The 18,255-nt window shown below is 45.5% G+C and overlaps 2 protein-coding genes across 4 annotated transcripts in view; one reads left to right on the top strand and one right to left on the bottom strand.

Annotated features, from left to right (window-relative positions):
- The window catches only part of LOC136404021 (lysine-rich nucleolar protein 1-like), a 360,920-nt gene that overhangs the window by 314,738 nt on the left and 27,927 nt on the right, over nt 1-18,255 (bottom strand). The window lies entirely within an intron of this gene.
- LOC136404018 (VPS35 endosomal protein-sorting factor-like) overlaps nt 1-18,255 on the top strand; it is a 101,891-nt gene that overhangs the window by 70,661 nt on the left and 12,975 nt on the right. Inside the window, exons 25-27 of the mRNA XM_066383497.1 lie at nt 1,402-1,479; nt 2,162-2,276; nt 5,045-5,184. Of these exons, the coding sequence (XP_066239594.1) occupies nt 1,402-1,479; nt 2,162-2,276; nt 5,045-5,184 (333 nt within the window). The remainder of the gene's footprint in view (nt 1-1,401; nt 1,480-2,161; nt 2,277-5,044; nt 5,185-18,255) is intronic.

The following is an 18,255-nucleotide window of genomic DNA, read 5'->3' as shown; positions in this document are numbered from 1 at the left end:
CCTCGGGTCAAGCAGTGAGGACAGTCCAGTGACCTCGGGTCAAGCAGTGAGGGCAGCCAGTGACCTCGGGTCAAGCAGTGAGGACAGTCCAGTGACCTCGGGTCAAGCAGTGAGTGTAGTCCACTGACCTCGGGTCAAGGAGTGAGTGCAGTCTAGTGACCTTGGGTCAAGCAGTGAGGGCAGTCCAGTGACCTCGGGTTAAGCAGTGAGTGTAGTCCAGTGACCTCGGGTCAAGCAGTGAGGGCAGTCCAGTGACCTCGGGTCAAGCAGTGAGTGTAGTCCAGTGACCTCGGGTCAAGCAGTGAGTGTAGTCCAGTGACCTCGGGTCAAGCAGTGAGGGCAGTCCAGTGACCTCGGGTCAAGCAGTGAGTGTAGTCCAGTGACCTCGGGTCAAGCAGTGAGGGCAGTCCAGTGACCTCGGGTCAAGCAGTGAGTGTAGTCCAGTGACCTCGGGTCAAGCAGTGAGGGCAGTCCAGTGACCTCGGGTCAAGCAGTGAGTGTAGTCCAGTGACCTCGGGTCAAGCAGTGAGTGTAGTCCAGTGACCTCGGGTCAAGCAGTGAGTGTAGTCCAGTGCTCAGTCTGAGGCTGCCCCCCTCCCCAGGGCTTTGCTCAGTCCTCAGCAGTTGAGCATTACTGTGTTTTTCCTTAAAAAACTTTTTTTTCCTGTGAGTTTTCCTTATACCCTGAGGTTTCACAGAACACAGTTTGGGAATCATAGATCTAAACTTTTCTGGAAAGATTGCCTAAGGCTCTTTAATTGCCTGGTGGAAATTCAAGGAGAATAGCTTTTTTATGTATATTTGTTTGCTGATTATCAGGTTAGGAACGTTACTAAACTTAAGACCTGAATGTAGACTTCGTCTCTAAGAGGAGGGAGGTGGAGGCATCAGTACCAGCCCTGTAGGTCGAGCGGATTAAATGAGGTGGACGTGCAGCCCCCCCGCACAGCCCCCGGTGTGTTGTGAGGGATGTTGCAGCTGCTGTTACTGCCTTTCTCACGGTTTTTGTTAGTATTGCAAAGCTGGATTCAGTGGTTTACTCTCAGATTTGGGGAATTTTCTTAAGGTCTTTAAGATCTCAAGCTTAGATTGTGGACTTTCTAGAAACAGAGTAAGTGAATCCTAGCTGTCTGGTAAACCAGAATACGGTCGATTACAATGCCGGTGGGGTAGGCACAGCCTTCCTCGGTGAGCACCATTCCTTCTGCCCTCGTGGGTTTGTTTGCTCGAGCCCGGACTGACTCAGGCCTGACGACCGTCAGTGTTTCAGGGTTCAGTGCTGACCGGTCTTCCTCCCACTCAGCTGGTTGTCACTGGGTTGTGTGCAGCTAGTGTTCTGTGGAAGACATGAGTCAGCCATCACTTCACGGCCCTTTCTGTTTTGCTTATTAACAAATGCAGTGTGTGAACCGGTTGGCCATGGAAACAAGAAAAGTGATGAAGGGGAATCACTCCAGGAAAACAGCTGCCTTTGTGCGGGTATGTTCCAGAGAAGACGCACAGACTGTGGTCATGGATGGTCCAGAGAAATGTTTCCTTGCATGTCTGAGGACTGACCAGTTTTCTTAGTGTTTCTGAAAGGAATGATCAGAGGAACCTGAATTTTGATACACATTCTGGTGAGGTGATTGAGGGATGAATTTCAGTTATCTGTAGTTGTACCAGTATCAGGAAGGTCTGATACCTTTTTCCCCCTATTGATTTTTATTTCCCAACTTTGAAATAAAATTTTAGCTTCTTGAGTGTGTTGCTCAAAATGGTACCAAAGCAGCAGTCCACATTCTCTACAGTAAAGTCCCGAGCAGCCAGCAGTGGGGAGACGTGAGACCCGCCTCTCAGCTCCCCCAGTCTCCTCAGACGGCAGCTGCTCCTGGTCGCCTCCACTTACAGAGTGCTGGCTTAACAGCTGCCTTTCAGTGTATCAATAGTAGATGGTACCTGTTCACTCCCTTCCGTGACGGGTAAGGATCTGTTTTTCGTGCACCGTCACTCTCCTCACCTCTCTCCTCCCAGAGGCAGATACAGGCGCAGGAGGAGGGAAATGGGGCTCAGGATGGGGACGTTGTTTTGAGTGTTTTTGCTTGAAAAGACAGATGAAAGCAGGCGCGCTGATCTGCCGTGAGGACATGGCCAGGTGACCTGGGTTTCTCCCCTCTCTCAGGCCTGCGTTGCCTACTGCTTCATCACCATCCCCTCCCTGGGGGGCATCTTCACACGCCTCAACCTCTACCTGCACTCCGGGCAGGTGGCCCTGGCCAATCAGTGTCTCTCCCAAGGTAAGCCCCTCGGCCCACCCGGCACCCCTGGCTGCTTCGGAGAGCTGACTCCGCAGGTGGTATGTGGCGGTGTGTGTCGAGAAAGAGAGATTTCTTAAGTGGGAAAGAAAGTTATCAATAAATGACAAGTTTTAAACCTGTTTCTTTAGTAAGAAGCACATCGGACACAGAGCAGGACAGATTATGAAGTGAGGACCAGCTTACATTTATCTCAGCCAGGCCAGTCCAGGCAGCTCAGACACCAGGGCTAAGTGTACCTCGAATTACAGACCTCAGGACCGCTGTATCACAGCAGGTTGGTGTTTGTTTATTTGAAACCCCAGAAAGACACGGGTAGAATCTAGTACAGACAAAACGATACCGTCTACACAGCTTGCTGCCAGGAATGAAAATTCTGCTCAAGACGCCTTTCAGTGCCAGCTGTGGGTGGCTTGTTGGGAGGTGATCCCTGCCAGTGTTAGAGAGGGTGGGAGGTGAGAAGGTGGGAGGGAAGGGAGCAGACAGAGCACGCTGGGGGGCAAGTTACTGGGAGCAGCCGGGTCCTTTCCCGGGGGACTTCTGGGAGGGAGTGTCTAGTGACTTCAGCGTCCCCACCTGAGGAGCAGGGAAGACGGTTACGTTCCCTGTGCTCCCCTCTGTCATTGGCCAAGAGCTGCTTCCGGGCATAAGCCTGGCACTCAGACCTGCTTCTCACTTGAGCCAAAAGAATGTCCTCTGGCAGAGGGTGACCGCGTTGGCAGCAGGTGTTCTTGTCACCTGGGGCAGTGTAGGCCAGCAGCCAGTACTGGTCCACCGTAACTCAGCGACTAAAGGAAATCCTGGAGTCATTTATGGAGCATCTGTTATGTGGTGAGCCCTCTGGACATTTTGACCATTTGTGCCCCTGACAGCCACGGAGGCCGGCCTGGTGTGGGTGCCCCACACCCGGGTGAGAAAGCCGAGGAGGACACCGCTAGGAGCCGGGACTCAGCCCTGGTCTGGTGTTTCCCTCCTAGCTCTCTGGTCTGGGAGCTGCCCCTCTGCGTGGCCTGGACGGGCAGGCGGGTGGTGGCTGAAGGTCTCTCTGGGCGGGCTGTGGATTACTCTGGGGGTCCTGTTTAACTCTGGGATTTATGACTGACGAGTAGTAGAGCCGTTAGCACTGACCTGATGCAGGAACAACATGCCGTCTACGAAGGCGGGTTATTGCTTCTGATTTCTCTCTTGGGATTCATGTACTATGTAATATTCTGTAATGACAGTGCCAAGGACAGGAAAGAACGAACTTACTCCCACAGGTCACGGTTTAATCCGAGTTTATTTTATTATGTATGGCGGGCATTTGGGTCAATTGTCCTTATCCTTTTGAAAAATAAACAGTTGTTTTACATTTTAATGATTTTTATTACAAAAATAGTGTATACTCAATTGAAAAAATCTAATAAAGTAATGTAGAACTTCAAAACAAAGCCTCCCCCCCAAAGTCTCTAGTAATCTCCTCTCTTCCCCTCCAAAAACCCCTACTGTTCCCAGCTTAGATCTTTTTCTTGATATTTTCCTTCTATGTATCCACTAAAATATCCATTCGGTTTCATACGCTCTCTGACTCTTTGCGCTCCCCATCTATATTCTTACATAAACACACCGTGTCCTCCGCTGGAAACGGGATTGAGTCCTCCACGGTGTTTTCCTGTTTGTGTCTTCACTGATGAGTGAGTCTGGGACCGCCTCCCCAGCCGTCCCCTTCACTCACGTCCATCCCTGCAGATCCACCCCATTCTTTGTAACGGCTGTTTGCTGTTCTGTTTCTTTCTTTTGTGACTTATTAGAAGTGTTGTAAATTATTTTCCCATCCCACCTCCATTTTCCCACAAATTCATACTGAAAGTGATTTGGACTCTTTCCAGTGTTCTCTTATAAAGAATGCGTAGCCTTCATCTTAAGTCAGAGCATTTTTGCAACTTTCTGACAGTAGTCCAGCTCAGTGTTCTGTTTTGTTTCATTTCGTCTCTGAGAACATGGAACCCTGTTGTTCAGGTCTCCGTATACAAAACAGCAGTGGGGCTCGTCAGGTGGGCGAGCTGGGGGAGACTGTGGCCCCGGAGTTATTTACAGCGGCTGGAAAAGACCCATGAGCACAGGGGGAGAGCTTTTAAAATGAATTCTTTTGAGAAGAATGCATGCAAGGGGCGGTGCCCAGAGACCTTGAATCCTGAAGTGTGGAGAGGCAGAGTGAGGAATCGCGTCGGGAGCTGTGCGTGTGCCGGGTGTCCTCCCCAGGGGGTCAGGGGTTCGAGGAATCGCGTCGGGAGCTGTGCGTGTGCCGGGTGTCCTCCCCAGGGGGTCAGGGGTTCGAGGAATCGCGTCGGGAGCTGTGCGTGTGCGGGGTGTCCTCCCCAGGGGGTCAGGGGTTCGAGGAATCGCGTCGGGAGCTGTGCGTGTGCGGGGTGTCCTCACGAGGGGGTCAGGGGTTCGAGGAATCGCGTCGGGAGCTGTGCGTGTGCGGGGTGTCCTCCCCAGGGGGTCAAGGGTTCGAGGAATCGCGTCGGGAGCTGTGCGTGTGCGGGGTGTCTTCCCCAGGGGGTCAAGGGTTCGAGGAATCGCGTCGGGAGCTGTGCGTGTGCGGGGTGTCCTCCCCAGAGGGTCAAGGGTTCGAGTCTTCATGGCTGGAGCCTCACTTCTCCTTTGGCACAGGGCCCTCAGCGTGGCCTGACTTCCGTGAGGCTCTGAGGACTAGTCTCCAGGCCGTGTCAGGGTTTTCATGCCTGGATTTTCCTTTTGTCTTACAGCCGATGCCTTTTTCAAAGCCGCCATAAGCCTCATTTCCGAAGTCCCAAAGATGATCAACATCGATGGAAAGATGCGACCGTCAGAATCATTCCTTCTGGAGTTCCTGTGCAACTTCTTTTCTACTTTATTAATAGTTCCGGTACGTCTCCCCAGAGGGGCTGGAGGTGATGTTTCTCTTTGACCTTCTTTATAGCATTCTTAGCCTTAAAAGTGCAGGCATGTTCTGTCTGTGTGGTTTTTAGTGAGATACTCGAATTTCTCAATGCATTTTTCATTCATTCTGGGTCCTGAATGGCTCTATATAGTCAAGGGGGTGTCACTTAGTGAAGTAGGGGCCTCAGGCATCGGAACAAGATGCTCAGGATGGGTTGCCAGGTCCCCCTCTTGCCCACGTTGCCGTCTTGGGTAATTATGTTACCAAGCTGCAGTTTCTTCACCTGTGAATAGAAATAATAGTAGTTTCTACATCTGAGAGTTGCTGAGGATGAAATGAGTAAACACACATACAGAGACAAGAGTGACTGGTGCATAGTAACACGGTACAGAAAGAGGGAGATGTGTTTTTCCTGGCAGGTACTAGACAGCAGACCACACCCGTGCAGGTCCAGGGGACATTGTTGGAAGGTGCTGGAGTTCCGTGTGGATTATGAGAGATGAGCGGTCAGGCTTGGGCTGGGAGGAAGCAGGACCACCCCCAGGGCAAGCACAAGGTCCCTCACCCTACCAGGGCTCTTAAGTGAGGGTCCAGCTACGCCTGGGGGGTCTGGCAGGGTGGCCATAAATTTAGATGGTAAAAGAAATGGCATCTATAGCTCCATTATGAATTATAGGCACCTGTCCAGTGTTCATTGTAGTCGCTGGGATTCTCAGCAACAGAAACACCAGTATATTCCTGTCACACTCCAGGTATGAAAGACATTTCAGAAGATTGTTTATGTGCTTCCTTCCCTAAAAAGCACAGGAGTTATTAGTCCTGTATTAGTTCTGTTTTTTAAATGTACTCACCAAGTTGCCATAGATTACAGTATAACAGATACACTGGAAAAGAGTTTTGATAACTGTACTTTAGTGTAACTCGTTTTCTTTGTAGTCCTATGTATTTCATTATCTGCATAGTATTCTGGGGAGCCCGTCAACCTCACGGGCCGAGACAGGGGCCAGGCATAGAGTGGGTTGGCTCTTGGCAGAGCCAGATGTACGGAGCACTCAGGGATACTTGTTAAAACATGGAGTCGGGGCCTCTCCCAGTGTCTCCGAACCAGCAGTTCTGACAGCTCCTCATCACTGGACGTGTCGGTGGTCCTAGGATCACACTTTGAGAAACACCCCTTTGGACTTGGGGCCATGAAAGTAACTCCGCTCCCATGTACCTTTCGGGGTGATGGAAATGTTCTAAAAATGACTGTTTTGGGGAGTCAGTTATATGCACAACTCTGTGAATGTACTAACAACCACTGACTTCTGCATTTTCAGTGGATTGTTGGGTACATGAAACACGTCAGTGAAGCTGAGACGAAGGTGACTCAGCGCACACAACGCCCCCCCCCCCCTTCAGATTCCAGGATTTCTGGAGGGACGCCCCCCCCCCCCCCCTTCAGATCCCAGGATTTCTGGAGGGAGGACGGAAGCTGGGCTCCACCCTGCGTGTTTCAGCTCTCCTCTGATACTTTATAACCAGTTCCTCGCTTTTTGGATAGTCTCGTTGTTTAACAAATGAGGGGACAAAAGAGATCAGGGTTTCTAAGGAGAAAGTTGATGAATGTCATTGCTCATTGATTGACATTTTTGTGAGGTGTTTCCTTCTGCGTATAAAGTTTTCTTTGTGTTAAAAATCCTGACCCCTGGCGAGAGCTTTATGCTAGAGTCAGAGACTTGCATTTAGTCCTGACCCAGTGACTTCAAGGCCTTATGGCTCCTCAGAGCCTCAGTTGTCACCTTTCTAAAGTGTCATCAAATGCCCACCTGGCAGGCTGCTCAAATGCCCACCTGGCAGGGTTGACCAGTGATAGATACGAAAGCATTTTGTGAACCCGTTCTGTCCAGGTCACAGACTGGTGACCAGTGGGGTAAAATCCAGCCTGTGGCCACATAACCATGGAAAATATTTGGACAAATTACCCATATTTAAAAATTGGCGGGTCCCAGAAATACCCAGATTATTGATTCCTCCTGCCATGGGGTGCCTGCATTCCTTGACCTGGCCATTTGGCCACAGCTGGTGAGCAGCTGGCCCAGCTGGGGGAGGTGGGGGCCTGCACACTTTCTCCAGTTCCCTGGGCGCCTCCGGACCCATGACACCCATTTCTGTTGCCTACCTGGCAATCATGGAAACGCCCCCCGGTCTCAGCAGATTTTCTGGCTCCTACTGTCAGTGTATCCTTTTGGTGGGGTTTACTAAAGATTATGAGAAGAACAGCTACATTTTGTGACTTCTTACTACAGCTGACTCTTGAACAACATGGGATTTGAACTTCCAGGGTGCACTAATCCATGGATCGTCCTCAGTAAACATAGAGTTGGTCCTCTGTATGTCTAGGTTTTACATCCACCGAGTCGGCTGCCTGTGGATCAACAACTGTTTTGATCTGCTGTTGGGAAGTTGTGGGTGCAGAGGGCCAACTGCGTGCTTTGTTATAAGGGACTTGAGCATCCATGATGTTTGCATCCTCGGGGATCCTGGAAACCAGTACCCTGTGGATACTGAGGGGCTGCTTTAGGGGAGTCAGTTATATGCAGATTTTCAGCTGTGCTTCACTGAAGCCCTTTGTCAATATCCAGTTCTAGGAACCCTCCCCAGGCCCTGCAAGGAGGGAGTCATTGAGCCTTTCCCACTCGTGGGAAAGGAGTGGGCGTGCAGCTTGCCGAGGTCACAGCTGACAGGCACAGAGCTGGGATTCGAACTCAGGTCTGTGCTGCTCCAGAGCCTGTCCTGCAGAACCTGAGAAGCGTCGGCAGTGTGCTTGACTTACTCAGGCCTTCGCACCCCGAGTCTCTCCTCTGCGAGGCAGCGCTCCTGACTGCCGACAGGCTTTGTGGGTGTGGAGAGGCTCAGCCTGCCGCAGGCTGAGTGCCGAGTGGGCTCAGAGGCCCAGCTGGGCCCGTGTGCAGTGTTGCACTGCGGGTCTCACTTCAGCTCAGCAAGAACAAACTCCCATTCCTCCTCCCTGCCTGCCCGTGGCCACCGGTCACACTCTTTACTTAGTGAAGTTACTGTTTCACATGCTTTGTGTAAGTGGGATCCTGTGGGTTCTGTCTTTCTGTGTTTGGCTTATTCCACTCACCTGATGTCAGGGTTCCTTCATGCCGTCTGCCGCATGTGACAGCATGATGTCAGGGCTCCTTCGTGCCGTCTGTCGCATGTGACAGCAGTCTCCCTGTGAGGGTGCGTAGGGTTCCAGTATATTACGCATTTTCTTCTTTTCTTGTGTGATGGAGACAGAGAGAGGGACAGGTAGGAACAGGGAGACAGGAAGGGAGAGAGATGAGAAGCATCAATTTTTTGTTGCGGCACCTTAGTTCATTGATTGCTTTCTCATATGTGCCTTGACCACGGGCCTTCAGCGGACCGAGTAACCCCTTGCTCGAGCCAGCGACGTTGGGTCCAATCTGATGAGCCTTGCTCAAACCAGATGAGCCCACACTCAAGCTGATGAGCTTGGGGCTTCAAACCTGGGTCCTCCGTGTCCCAGTCTGACGTTCTCTCCACTGCACCAGCGCCTGGTCAGGCTACATAATTTCTTTATCCATTTGTCTATTAATGGACATTTAGCTTATTTCCACATCTTGGCGATTATGAATAGTACAGTAATGAACATGGAGAGGTAATATCTTTTTGCGATCTGATTTCAATTATTTTGAAGCCTTAGAGGTGAGATTGCTCGGTTGTGAGGCACTTCTATTTCAGTTTAGCGAGGAAGCTCCGTCACTGTTTACCATAGTGGCTGCACCATTTTCCATTCCCCCCTACGTTGTTGTACAGGGCTTTAGAAGGAGGGGTTTAAAAAGCTTTTACTCATTGTATTGGTTGAGAAAAAAATTGAAGCCATTTGAGCCGAAATAGAACGAGTCCCTGGCTGCTCTGTTTGTGTTTACAGATGCAGGTGCACACCCTCCCGGACAGCCCTCTCCGCAGCCGGCAGGGTCGCTTCCGGAGCATTCCGAAGCATGCTGCCTTGGTGTTAGTGGCGGGCGGTTAGCCTCTCTGGTGGACTCTAGAACAACCTTCTCTATGTGATTGAACGAATGCATTTCTTTTAACAACATTGGGTAGGACAAGGAAAGTAATGATTGGACAAGTTCAGTGTTATTGCTTCAGGGGCCTAATTTTGATTCAGTTGAAATTTGTAGGAAATGGAGATGTTCTTAATCATCCACTTCCTGGCACTGACCACCTGGGGGACAGCAGGGAAGTGTCCTTTCTTCTCCTCCTCCTCCTCGTAAGAAGGTCCAACCTCAAGCATAAAATGACGTCCAGGTCCTGTGCTTCCCTCATTCCATCTGTCCCAGACACTTGTTGATCTGGGAGCTGAGGAGTGAGTAAGAGAAACGTGTCCTTTTACTCAAAATAAATTCACAATGGCTGCAATTGTGAAAGTGCTATGAAGAGCTATTGGACCTGTCAGCGCCTCCAGTCTGAAAGGCAGTGGGTCAGGGCTGTTTCCTGAGAACATGCCAGTGAGCTGAGACCCACAGGAAGGCTGACAGTGAACTGAGCCCGAGGGAAGGGGAGGCATTCTGGGAGGAGGGACGAGCATGGTACAGGGCTCTGAGGAGGGGAGGGGTGCTGTGTCCCCGAGGGACAGGAGAGAGCTGTGACGATGGGTGCCAGGGGGGCCCCGGGGCTCGAGCTGGGAGGCGGAGGGGCGGTTCCACAGGTCAGGTCACTCCATGGACAGGAAGCTGATCCCAGACCCTCGGACACTCCCCTGCTGCCCGTGTCTCTGCTCCTTCCCTGACAGCCCCCCCTCACTGTTCTGGCTCCTTCTCTAAAGGACTTTATTATTTATTTAACCAACACTTACATACCTCGTATAACCGGCCAGCCAGCAGCTCACAGACCAGCCTGGCATCACCCTCGTTTCTCATAAGCAGACCCTGGCATGGAGAGGTGACCTGACTCCCCAGAGTCACCAGCCTGTTAGTGGTCAAGACAGAATTCTAAGCCAGGATGTCCGCTCAGCACTGGCTCCTCTGCCTCTCATCTGAGCTCTCCTGGGAAATTTGTCAATTCCAGGGCGTCATCTCTTCTCAGAAATGACATTTAATAGAAGTATTCCCACATCCTAGGGACCCGAGGGGCATTGCTAATAGTGGAAGCCAGGCCCCATCTGTGCAGCGTGGAGGGAGGTTTGAGTCCCTCCCAGGTGCCCCTGGGGAGCCTGTTTGTAGCACCGTCTGCTCGTCTGTCCGAGAGGCAGCTGTGCAGGGACCCTGTTTTTTTTATGTCTTCATTCCTTTTTATCCACCGTTTTAAAGGCGTGTTGAATGGTGTCCCTCAATAATTATGGCAGTTTGTGTTGAAACTAATTGGTCATTCAGACTGTTGTCTCTTTCCAAGGTGGACCGTTAAGTAAAATTTATTTTTGAACATCCACATAGCAGAAAAAAATAGCCTTGCTGGAAACAGCTTGGCTTCTTTGTCAGCAAAGAAAGGCAGCCGTACGCTGCATTGGCCGCTGTCAGCAGAGAGAGGGCAGACCATGGCCGGGCAGTTCTGATGCACAGAGTTCGGGCCTTCGGACTCTTGAAGTCATGTGTCCTCTTTCTCGCCAATTCTGCAACAGCAGTTCCTGTAGATGGGAAGAGCTGAGCAAACTGTCTGACCCCCTCCCCCCTCATTCTCGCCCATGGGAAGTGTCCCTGCTGAGTGTGCACACGCACTTGCACACCCACCTCGTAGCACTGCTCACACCCCCGGCCTGTGTTCCAAATAACTGCCTCCCCAGTGAGCCAGCTCCATTCAGCCAGACACGCCCAGCTCCTCGGTAGACAGGCCGTGTTAATAGAGTGTTGCTTGTTAGGAATGTCCTCTCTGGAGACTGACTGCCGGCGTTCAAACCCTGGTTTTCTAAGTTCCATCAATGTGACGTTGGGCTCCTTAAACCTCTCTGTGGCCCGTTCCCACCTGTGAATTGGCGGGGGGTGGCAGGGACTGGTGTCATAATAGCACCTTCCTAGGACACAGAAAAGCAATGGTAGCTGTGATAGCTACCGTAAAAGTTAGCTATTACTTGTTCTTATAGCCACTTCAGTTCCTGGCATGTAGAAGGTACTCAAAAAATGTAATCCATTCAACATTGTTTACCGAGTGTCTGCTGTGTGCCCGACACTATCCCAGGAACCAGGGCTAGGGCGCCATTCACAGTGGTTCCCTGGGCAGTCCTGGAAGTGTACTATTGGCAAACGTGACAGATAATGTCTCTGTCCTCCTGGCCGTTAAATAGGTAGAATGAAAGAGAAAAACAGATAAACCAGGAAATGTCATTGGGTCATTCCTTCACTGAAGGAATAAAGAAGATGGCTTCAGATGGTAAGAACTTCTTTCTTAAAAAAGACAGGATGATTTGGGATAAAGACAGATGACAGGGGGATGCAGGGCTGTGGTGAGTAGGGAACCTCACTGAGGAGCTAACTTGTGAGTGAGATCTAGAGGCCAGCATGGAGTGAGTCTGGTCGATCAAGTCTGGCAAGTACGATTCCAGAGGAAGGAACTATAGGACCAGAGGCCAGAACATCCTTGGCACATGAGCTGCCCCAAAGTGTCCTCCCGTCTGACCCGTCTGGGAGGCTGGCCTCCCGTCTCCTGCACTTCCTTCTGGCTTCCGGCTCACCCTGCCAGCAGGTGGTACTGGCCGTGGCCTGGAGGGCCGGAGGCACCGCGGCTAGAGTAGGCACGGTCTCAGGGCCACGGCGTGGCGATGGCTTGGTTCTTTTTTTTTTTTTTTTTTTTTTTATTTATTTATTTATTTATTTATTTTTTTTTTTTAAATAAATTTTTATTAATGGTAATGGGATGACATTAATAAATCAGGGTACATATATTCAAAGAAAACATGTCTAGGTTATTTTGTCATTAAATTATGTTGCATACCCCTCGCCCAAAGTCAGATTGTCCTTCGCCACCCTCTATCTAGTTCTCTGTGCCCCTCCCCCTCCCCCTAACTCTCCCCCTGTCCTCCCTCCCCCCACCCCTGGTAACCACCACACTCTTGTCCATGTCTCTTAGTCTCATTTTTATGTTCCACCAATGTATGGAATCATGTAGTTCTTGTTTTTTTCTGATTTACTTATTTCACTCCTTATAATGTTATCAAGATCCCACCATTTTGCTGTAAATGATCTGATGTCATCGTTTCTTATGGCTGAGTAGTATTCCATAGTGTATATGTGCCACATCTTCTTTATCCAGTCTTCTATTGAAGGGCTTTTTGGTTGTTTCCATGTCTTGGCCACTGTGAACAGTGCTGCAATGAACATGGGGCTACATGTGTCTTCACGTATCAATGTTTCTGAGTTTTGGGGGTATATACCCAGTAGAGGGATTGCTGGGTCATAAGGTAGTTCTATTTGCAGTTTTTTGAGGAACCACCATACTTTCCTCCATAATGGTTGTACTACCTTACAGTCCCACCAACAGTGAATGAGGGTTCCTTTTTCTCCACAGCCTCTCCAACATTTGCTATTACCCGTCTTGTTGATCATAGCTAATCTAACAGGTGTGAGGTGGTATCTCATTGTAGTTTTGATTTGCATTTCCCTAATAACTAATGAAGCTGAGCATTTTTTCATATATCTGTTGGCCATTTGTATCTCTTCCTGGGAGAAGTGTCTATTCATGTCTTCTTCCCATTTTTTTATTGGATTGTTTGTTTGTTTGTTGTTGAGTTTTATGAGTTCTTTGTAAATTTTGGAAATTAGGCCCTTATCTGAGCTGTTGTTTGAAAATATCATTTCCCATTTAGTTGGCTGTCTGTTTATTTTGATATCAGTTTCTCTTGCTGAGCAAAAACTTTTTATTCTGATGTAGTCCCATTCATTTATCTTTGCCTTCACTTCTCTTGCCATTGGAGTCAAGTTCATAAAATGTTCTTTAAAACCTAGGTCCATGAGTTTAGTACCTATGTCTTCTTCTATGTACTTTATTGTTTCAGGTCTTATATTTAGGTCTTTGATCCATTTTGAATTAATTTTAGTACACGGGGACAGGCTGTAGTCGAGTTTCATTCTTTTGCATGTGGCTTTCCAGTTTTCCCAACACCATTTGTTGAAGAGGCTTTCTTTTCTCCATTGTGTGTTGTTGGCCCCTTTATCAAAGATTATTTGACCATATATATGTGGTTTTATTTCTGGGCTTTCTATTCTGTTCCATTGGTCTGAGTGTCTATTTTTCTGCCAATACCATGCTGTTTTGATTATTGTGGCCCTATAATATAGTTTAAAGTCAGGTATTGTAATGCCCCCAGCTTCATTCTTTTTCCTTAGGATTGTTTTGGCTATTCGGGGTTTTTTATAGTTCCATATAAATCTGATGATTTTTTGTTCCATTTCTTTAAAAAATCTCATAGGAATTTTGATGGGAATTGCATTAAATTTGTATATTGCTTTGGGTAATATGGCCATTTTGATTATATTTATTCTTCCTATCCAAGAGCAAGGAATATTTTTCCATCTCATTGTATCTTTTTCGATTTCCCTTAACAATGCTTTGTAATTTTCATTATATAGGTCCTTTACATTCTTTGTTATGTTTATTCCTAGGTATTTTATTTTTTTTGTTGCAATCGTGAAGGGGATTATTTTTTTGAGTTCGTTTTCTAATATTTCATTGTTGGCATAGAGAAAGGCTATGGACTTCTGTATGTTAATTTTGTATCCTGCGACCTTACTGTATTGGTTTATTGTTTCTAATAATCTTTTTGTGGAGTCCTTCGGGTTTTCGATGTATAGGATCATATCATCAGCAAAAAGTGATACCTTTACTTCTTCTTTTCCAATATGGATGCCTTTTATTTCTTTGTCTTGTCTGATTGCTCTGGCCAGAACTTTTAGCACCACGTTAAATAAGAGTGGAGAGAGTGGACAACCCTGTCTTGTTCCTGATTTAAGGGGGAAAGCCTTCAGTTTAGTGCCATTTAATATGATGTTAGCTGATGGTTTATCATATATGGCCTTTATCATGTTGAGATATTTTCCTTCTATACCCATTTTGTTGAGAGTCTTAAACATAAAATTGTGTTGTATTTTATCAAAAGCCTTTTCTGCATCTATTGATAAGATCATGTGGTTTTTGTTCTTTGTTTTGTTGATATGGTGTATTACGTTAACCATTTTGCGTATGTTGAACCATCCTTGAGATTCTGGGATGAATCCCACTTGATCATGATGTATTATTTTTTTAATATGTTGTTGTATTCGGTTTGCCAGTATTTTGTTTAGAATTTTAGCATCTGTATTCATTAGAGATATTGGTCTGTAGTTTTCTTTCTTTGTGCCATCCTTGCCAGGTTTTGGTATGAGGGTTATGTTGGCCTCATAAAATGTGTTCGGAAGTATTGCTTCTTCTTCAATTTTTTGGAAGACTTTGAGTAGAATAGGAACCAAGTCTTCTTTGAATGTTTGATAGAATTCACTAGTATAACCGTCTGGGCCTGGACTTTTATTTTTGGGGAGGTTTTTAATAGTTTTTTCTATTTCCTCCCTGCTGATTGGTCTGTTTAGGCTTTCTGCTTCTTCATGACTCAGTCTAGGAAGGTTGTATTGTTCTAGGAATTTATCCATTTCTTCTAGATTGTTGTATTTGGTGGCATATAATTTTTCATAGTATTCTACAATAATTCTTTGTATATCTATGATGTCTGTGGTGATCTCTCCTCTTTCATTTTGGATTTTATTTATTTGAGTCCTGTGCCTTTTTTCCTTGGTGAGTCTTGCCAAGGGTTTGTCAATTTTGTTGACCTTTTCAAAGAACCAGCTCCTTGTTTTATTGATTTTTTCTATAGTTTTTCTGTTCTCTATTTCATTTATTTCTGCTCTGATTTTTATTATCTCCTTTCTTCGGCTGGTTTTGGGTTGTCTTTGTTCTTCTTTTTCTAGTTCCTTAAGGTGTGAAGTTAAGTGGTTTACTTCGGCTCTCTCTTGTTTGTTCATATAGGCCTGAAGTGATATGAACTTTCCTCTTATTACTGCTTTTGCTGCATCCCAGAGATTCTGATATGTCGTATTTTCATTTTCATTTGTCTGTATGTATCTTTTGATCTCTGCGCTTATTTCTTCTTTGACCCATTCATTTTTTAGAAGTATGTTGTTTAGTTTCCACATTTTTGTGGGTTTTTCCCCCTCTTTTTTGCCGTTGAATTCTAGTTTCAAGGCTTTATGATCAGAAAATATGCTTGGTACAATTTCAGTTTTTCTAAATTTGCTGATATTGTCTTTGTGGCCCAACATATGGTCAATTCTTGAGAATGTTCCATGTACACTAGAGAAAAATGTATACTCTGTCGCTTTGGGATGAAGTGTCCTGTAGATGTCTATCATATCCAGGTGTTCTAGTATTTCGTTCAAGGCCACTATATCTTTATTGATTCTCTGTTTGGATGACCGATCTAGAGCCGTCAGCGGAGTATTGAGGTCTCCAAGTATGATTGTATTTTTGTTAGTTTTTGTTTTAAGGTCAATAAGTAGCTGTCTTATATATTTTGGTGCTCCTTGGTTTGGTGCATATATATTAAGGATTGTTATGTCTTCTTGATTCAGTGTCCCCTTAATCATTATGAAGTGACCATTTTTGTCTCTGAGTACTTTTTCTGTCTTGTAGTCAGCATTATCAGATATGAGTATTGCTACACCTGCTTTTTTTTGGGTGTTGTTTGCTTGGAGTATTGTTTTCCAGCCTTTCACTTTGAATTTGTTTTTATCCTTGTTGCTTAGATGTGTTTCTTGTAGGCAGCATATAGTTGGATTTTCTTTTTTAATCCATTCTGCTACTCTGTGTCTTTTTATTGGTAAGTTTAATCCATTTACATTTAGTGTAATTATTGACACTTGTGGGTTCCCTACTACCATTTTATAAATTGCTTTCTGTTAGTTTTGTATCTAGTTTGATTCTTCTCTTTTGTTTTTCTATCATTTGTTTCTGTTTGTTTGTGTTCCATACTTCTTTCCTCTGTTGCTACCTTTTTTAAGTCATGTGTTTTTGTGGTGGTTTTTTCAAGGGTGGTTACCATTAAGTAATGAAAAGGGTACCTACCATATTCATTGTAGTACCCTATCTTATAAGTATTTCTGCACTTCATCGTCCTTTGCTACTGTTAATCTCCATTCTCTCCCCCCCTTTTTTTTTCCTTTGTTGTCACAGTTTAAGTTTGGTTTTATTGTGTTCTTGGTGGAGCTGTTACTTGTGATGTTGTTTTCTTTTGTTCTTTGAATCTGGTTGGAAAACCCCCTTTAGTATTTCCTGGAGTGGGGGCTTTCTCGTGATAAATTCTCTCATCTTTTCTGTATTTGTGAATGTTTTTATATCTCCTTCATACTTGAAGGATAGCTTTGATGGGTATAGTATTCTTGGCTGAAAGTTCCTCTCTTTCAGGGCCTTAAATATTGGGGTCCACTCTCTTCTAGCTTGTAGAGTTTCTGCTGAGAAATCTGATGATAGTCTAATAGGCCTTCCTTTATATGTTGTACTCTTCTTTTCCCTGGCTGCCTTGAGAATTTTTTCTTTGTCATTGGTTTGTGTCATCTTTATTATGATGTGCCTTGGAGTGGGTTTGTTGGGGTTAAGAAAACTCGGTGTTCTGTTTGCTTCTTGAACTTGAGGCTTTAGTTCTTTCCACAGGCTTGGGAAGTTCTCGTCTATTATTTGTTTGAGTATATTCTCCATTCCATTTTCTTTCTCTTCTCCCTCTGATATACCTATTATTCTTATGTTATTCTTTCTGATGGAGTCAGATAATTCCTGTAGGGCTTTCTCGTTTTTTATTATTTTTGAGTCTCTTTCTTCTTCTCTCTGTTGTGCCTCAAGTTGTTTGTCTTCTATTTCACTAATCCTGTCTTCAATCTGGGTTGTTCTGCTAGCTAAGCTTGTTACCTCGTTTCTCAGCTCGTGAATTGAGTTTTTCATTTCTGTTTGATTTGTTTTTATAGTTTCAATTTCCTTGGTAATATATTCTTTGTGTTCATTGAGTTGTTTTCTGATCTCCCTATATTGCCTTTCCGTGTTTTCTTGTATATCTCTGAGTATTTTTAAGATTTCTATTTTAAATTCTCTGTCATTTAGCTCCAAGGCTTCCAATATGTTAAGTCTTTTCTCCATAGATTTTTCCACATCTATTTGTGTTACCTCTCTTTCTTTTGTATGCATAATATTCGATTTCCTCTTTCTTACTGGCATCTGCGGGTGGTCTTGTTGATAGCACTAATTAGAATTAATAAAGAGTAAAAAGTAAAAAACAAAAACAAAAACAAAAACAAAAACAAAAAAAAACAAACAAAAAAAAAACAACAAAAAACAAACAAAAAAAAAAAACAAAGGGTAAAACACCCCACAAAAAAAAAAAAAAAGCAGTAATAATTTATTATTTCCCCCTTTTTTTTTTTTCTTTGTTCTCCTTCCCTCCTCTCCCCTCCTCAGGGAAATATCGTGCCTATAATGGAGGGCCTGGTTTGCGGTGAAGAGTTCAAGGGGGGCAAAAAATAAATAAATAAATAAATAAAAAAAAAAAGGGAAGAAAATCTTAGACAAGCATAAGTTGATCTGCCTGCGGGTGACGGTCAACCAAGAGATATAATGAGAGGGACAAGAGGGAACCAGAAAAAAGGACAAAAAAAAGGAATAATCAAGAAGAAAAAATAAAAATAATAAGTAAAAATACGTTGTATTAAGTGGAGCAAAGACCAAATACAATGGAGACCTTGGGTTGGGAGGACCCAAAATGCCACTAAAACAAACCAACCAGAAAAAAACAAAAACAAAACCGAAAAAGAAAAACAAAGCCAAAAAAAAACCTTGAGTCCCAAATTAACTAATTTGTTCGTGATTGAGGATTAAATGGGAGGAAAGTAAAACGAGAAAAGAAAAAACGAATAGAAAGGAAAAAATAAGAAAAAGTGAAAAACGAAGGAAGAAATAAAAAAGGAAGAGAAAAAAACAAAATAAGGCAAAAAAAACAAAAGAGGAGAGAGTGAGAATTAAGTGTCCTGGAGTATAACCCCAAAG

This window comes from Saccopteryx leptura, chromosome 4 (assembly GCF_036850995.1).
Source record: "Saccopteryx leptura isolate mSacLep1 chromosome 4, mSacLep1_pri_phased_curated, whole genome shotgun sequence".
In the NCBI taxonomy this organism is placed as follows: domain Eukaryota; kingdom Metazoa; phylum Chordata; class Mammalia; order Chiroptera; family Emballonuridae; genus Saccopteryx; species Saccopteryx leptura.
The sequence above is the reverse complement of the archived record's forward strand: the minus strand, read 5'-3'. Positions and strand labels throughout refer to the sequence as shown.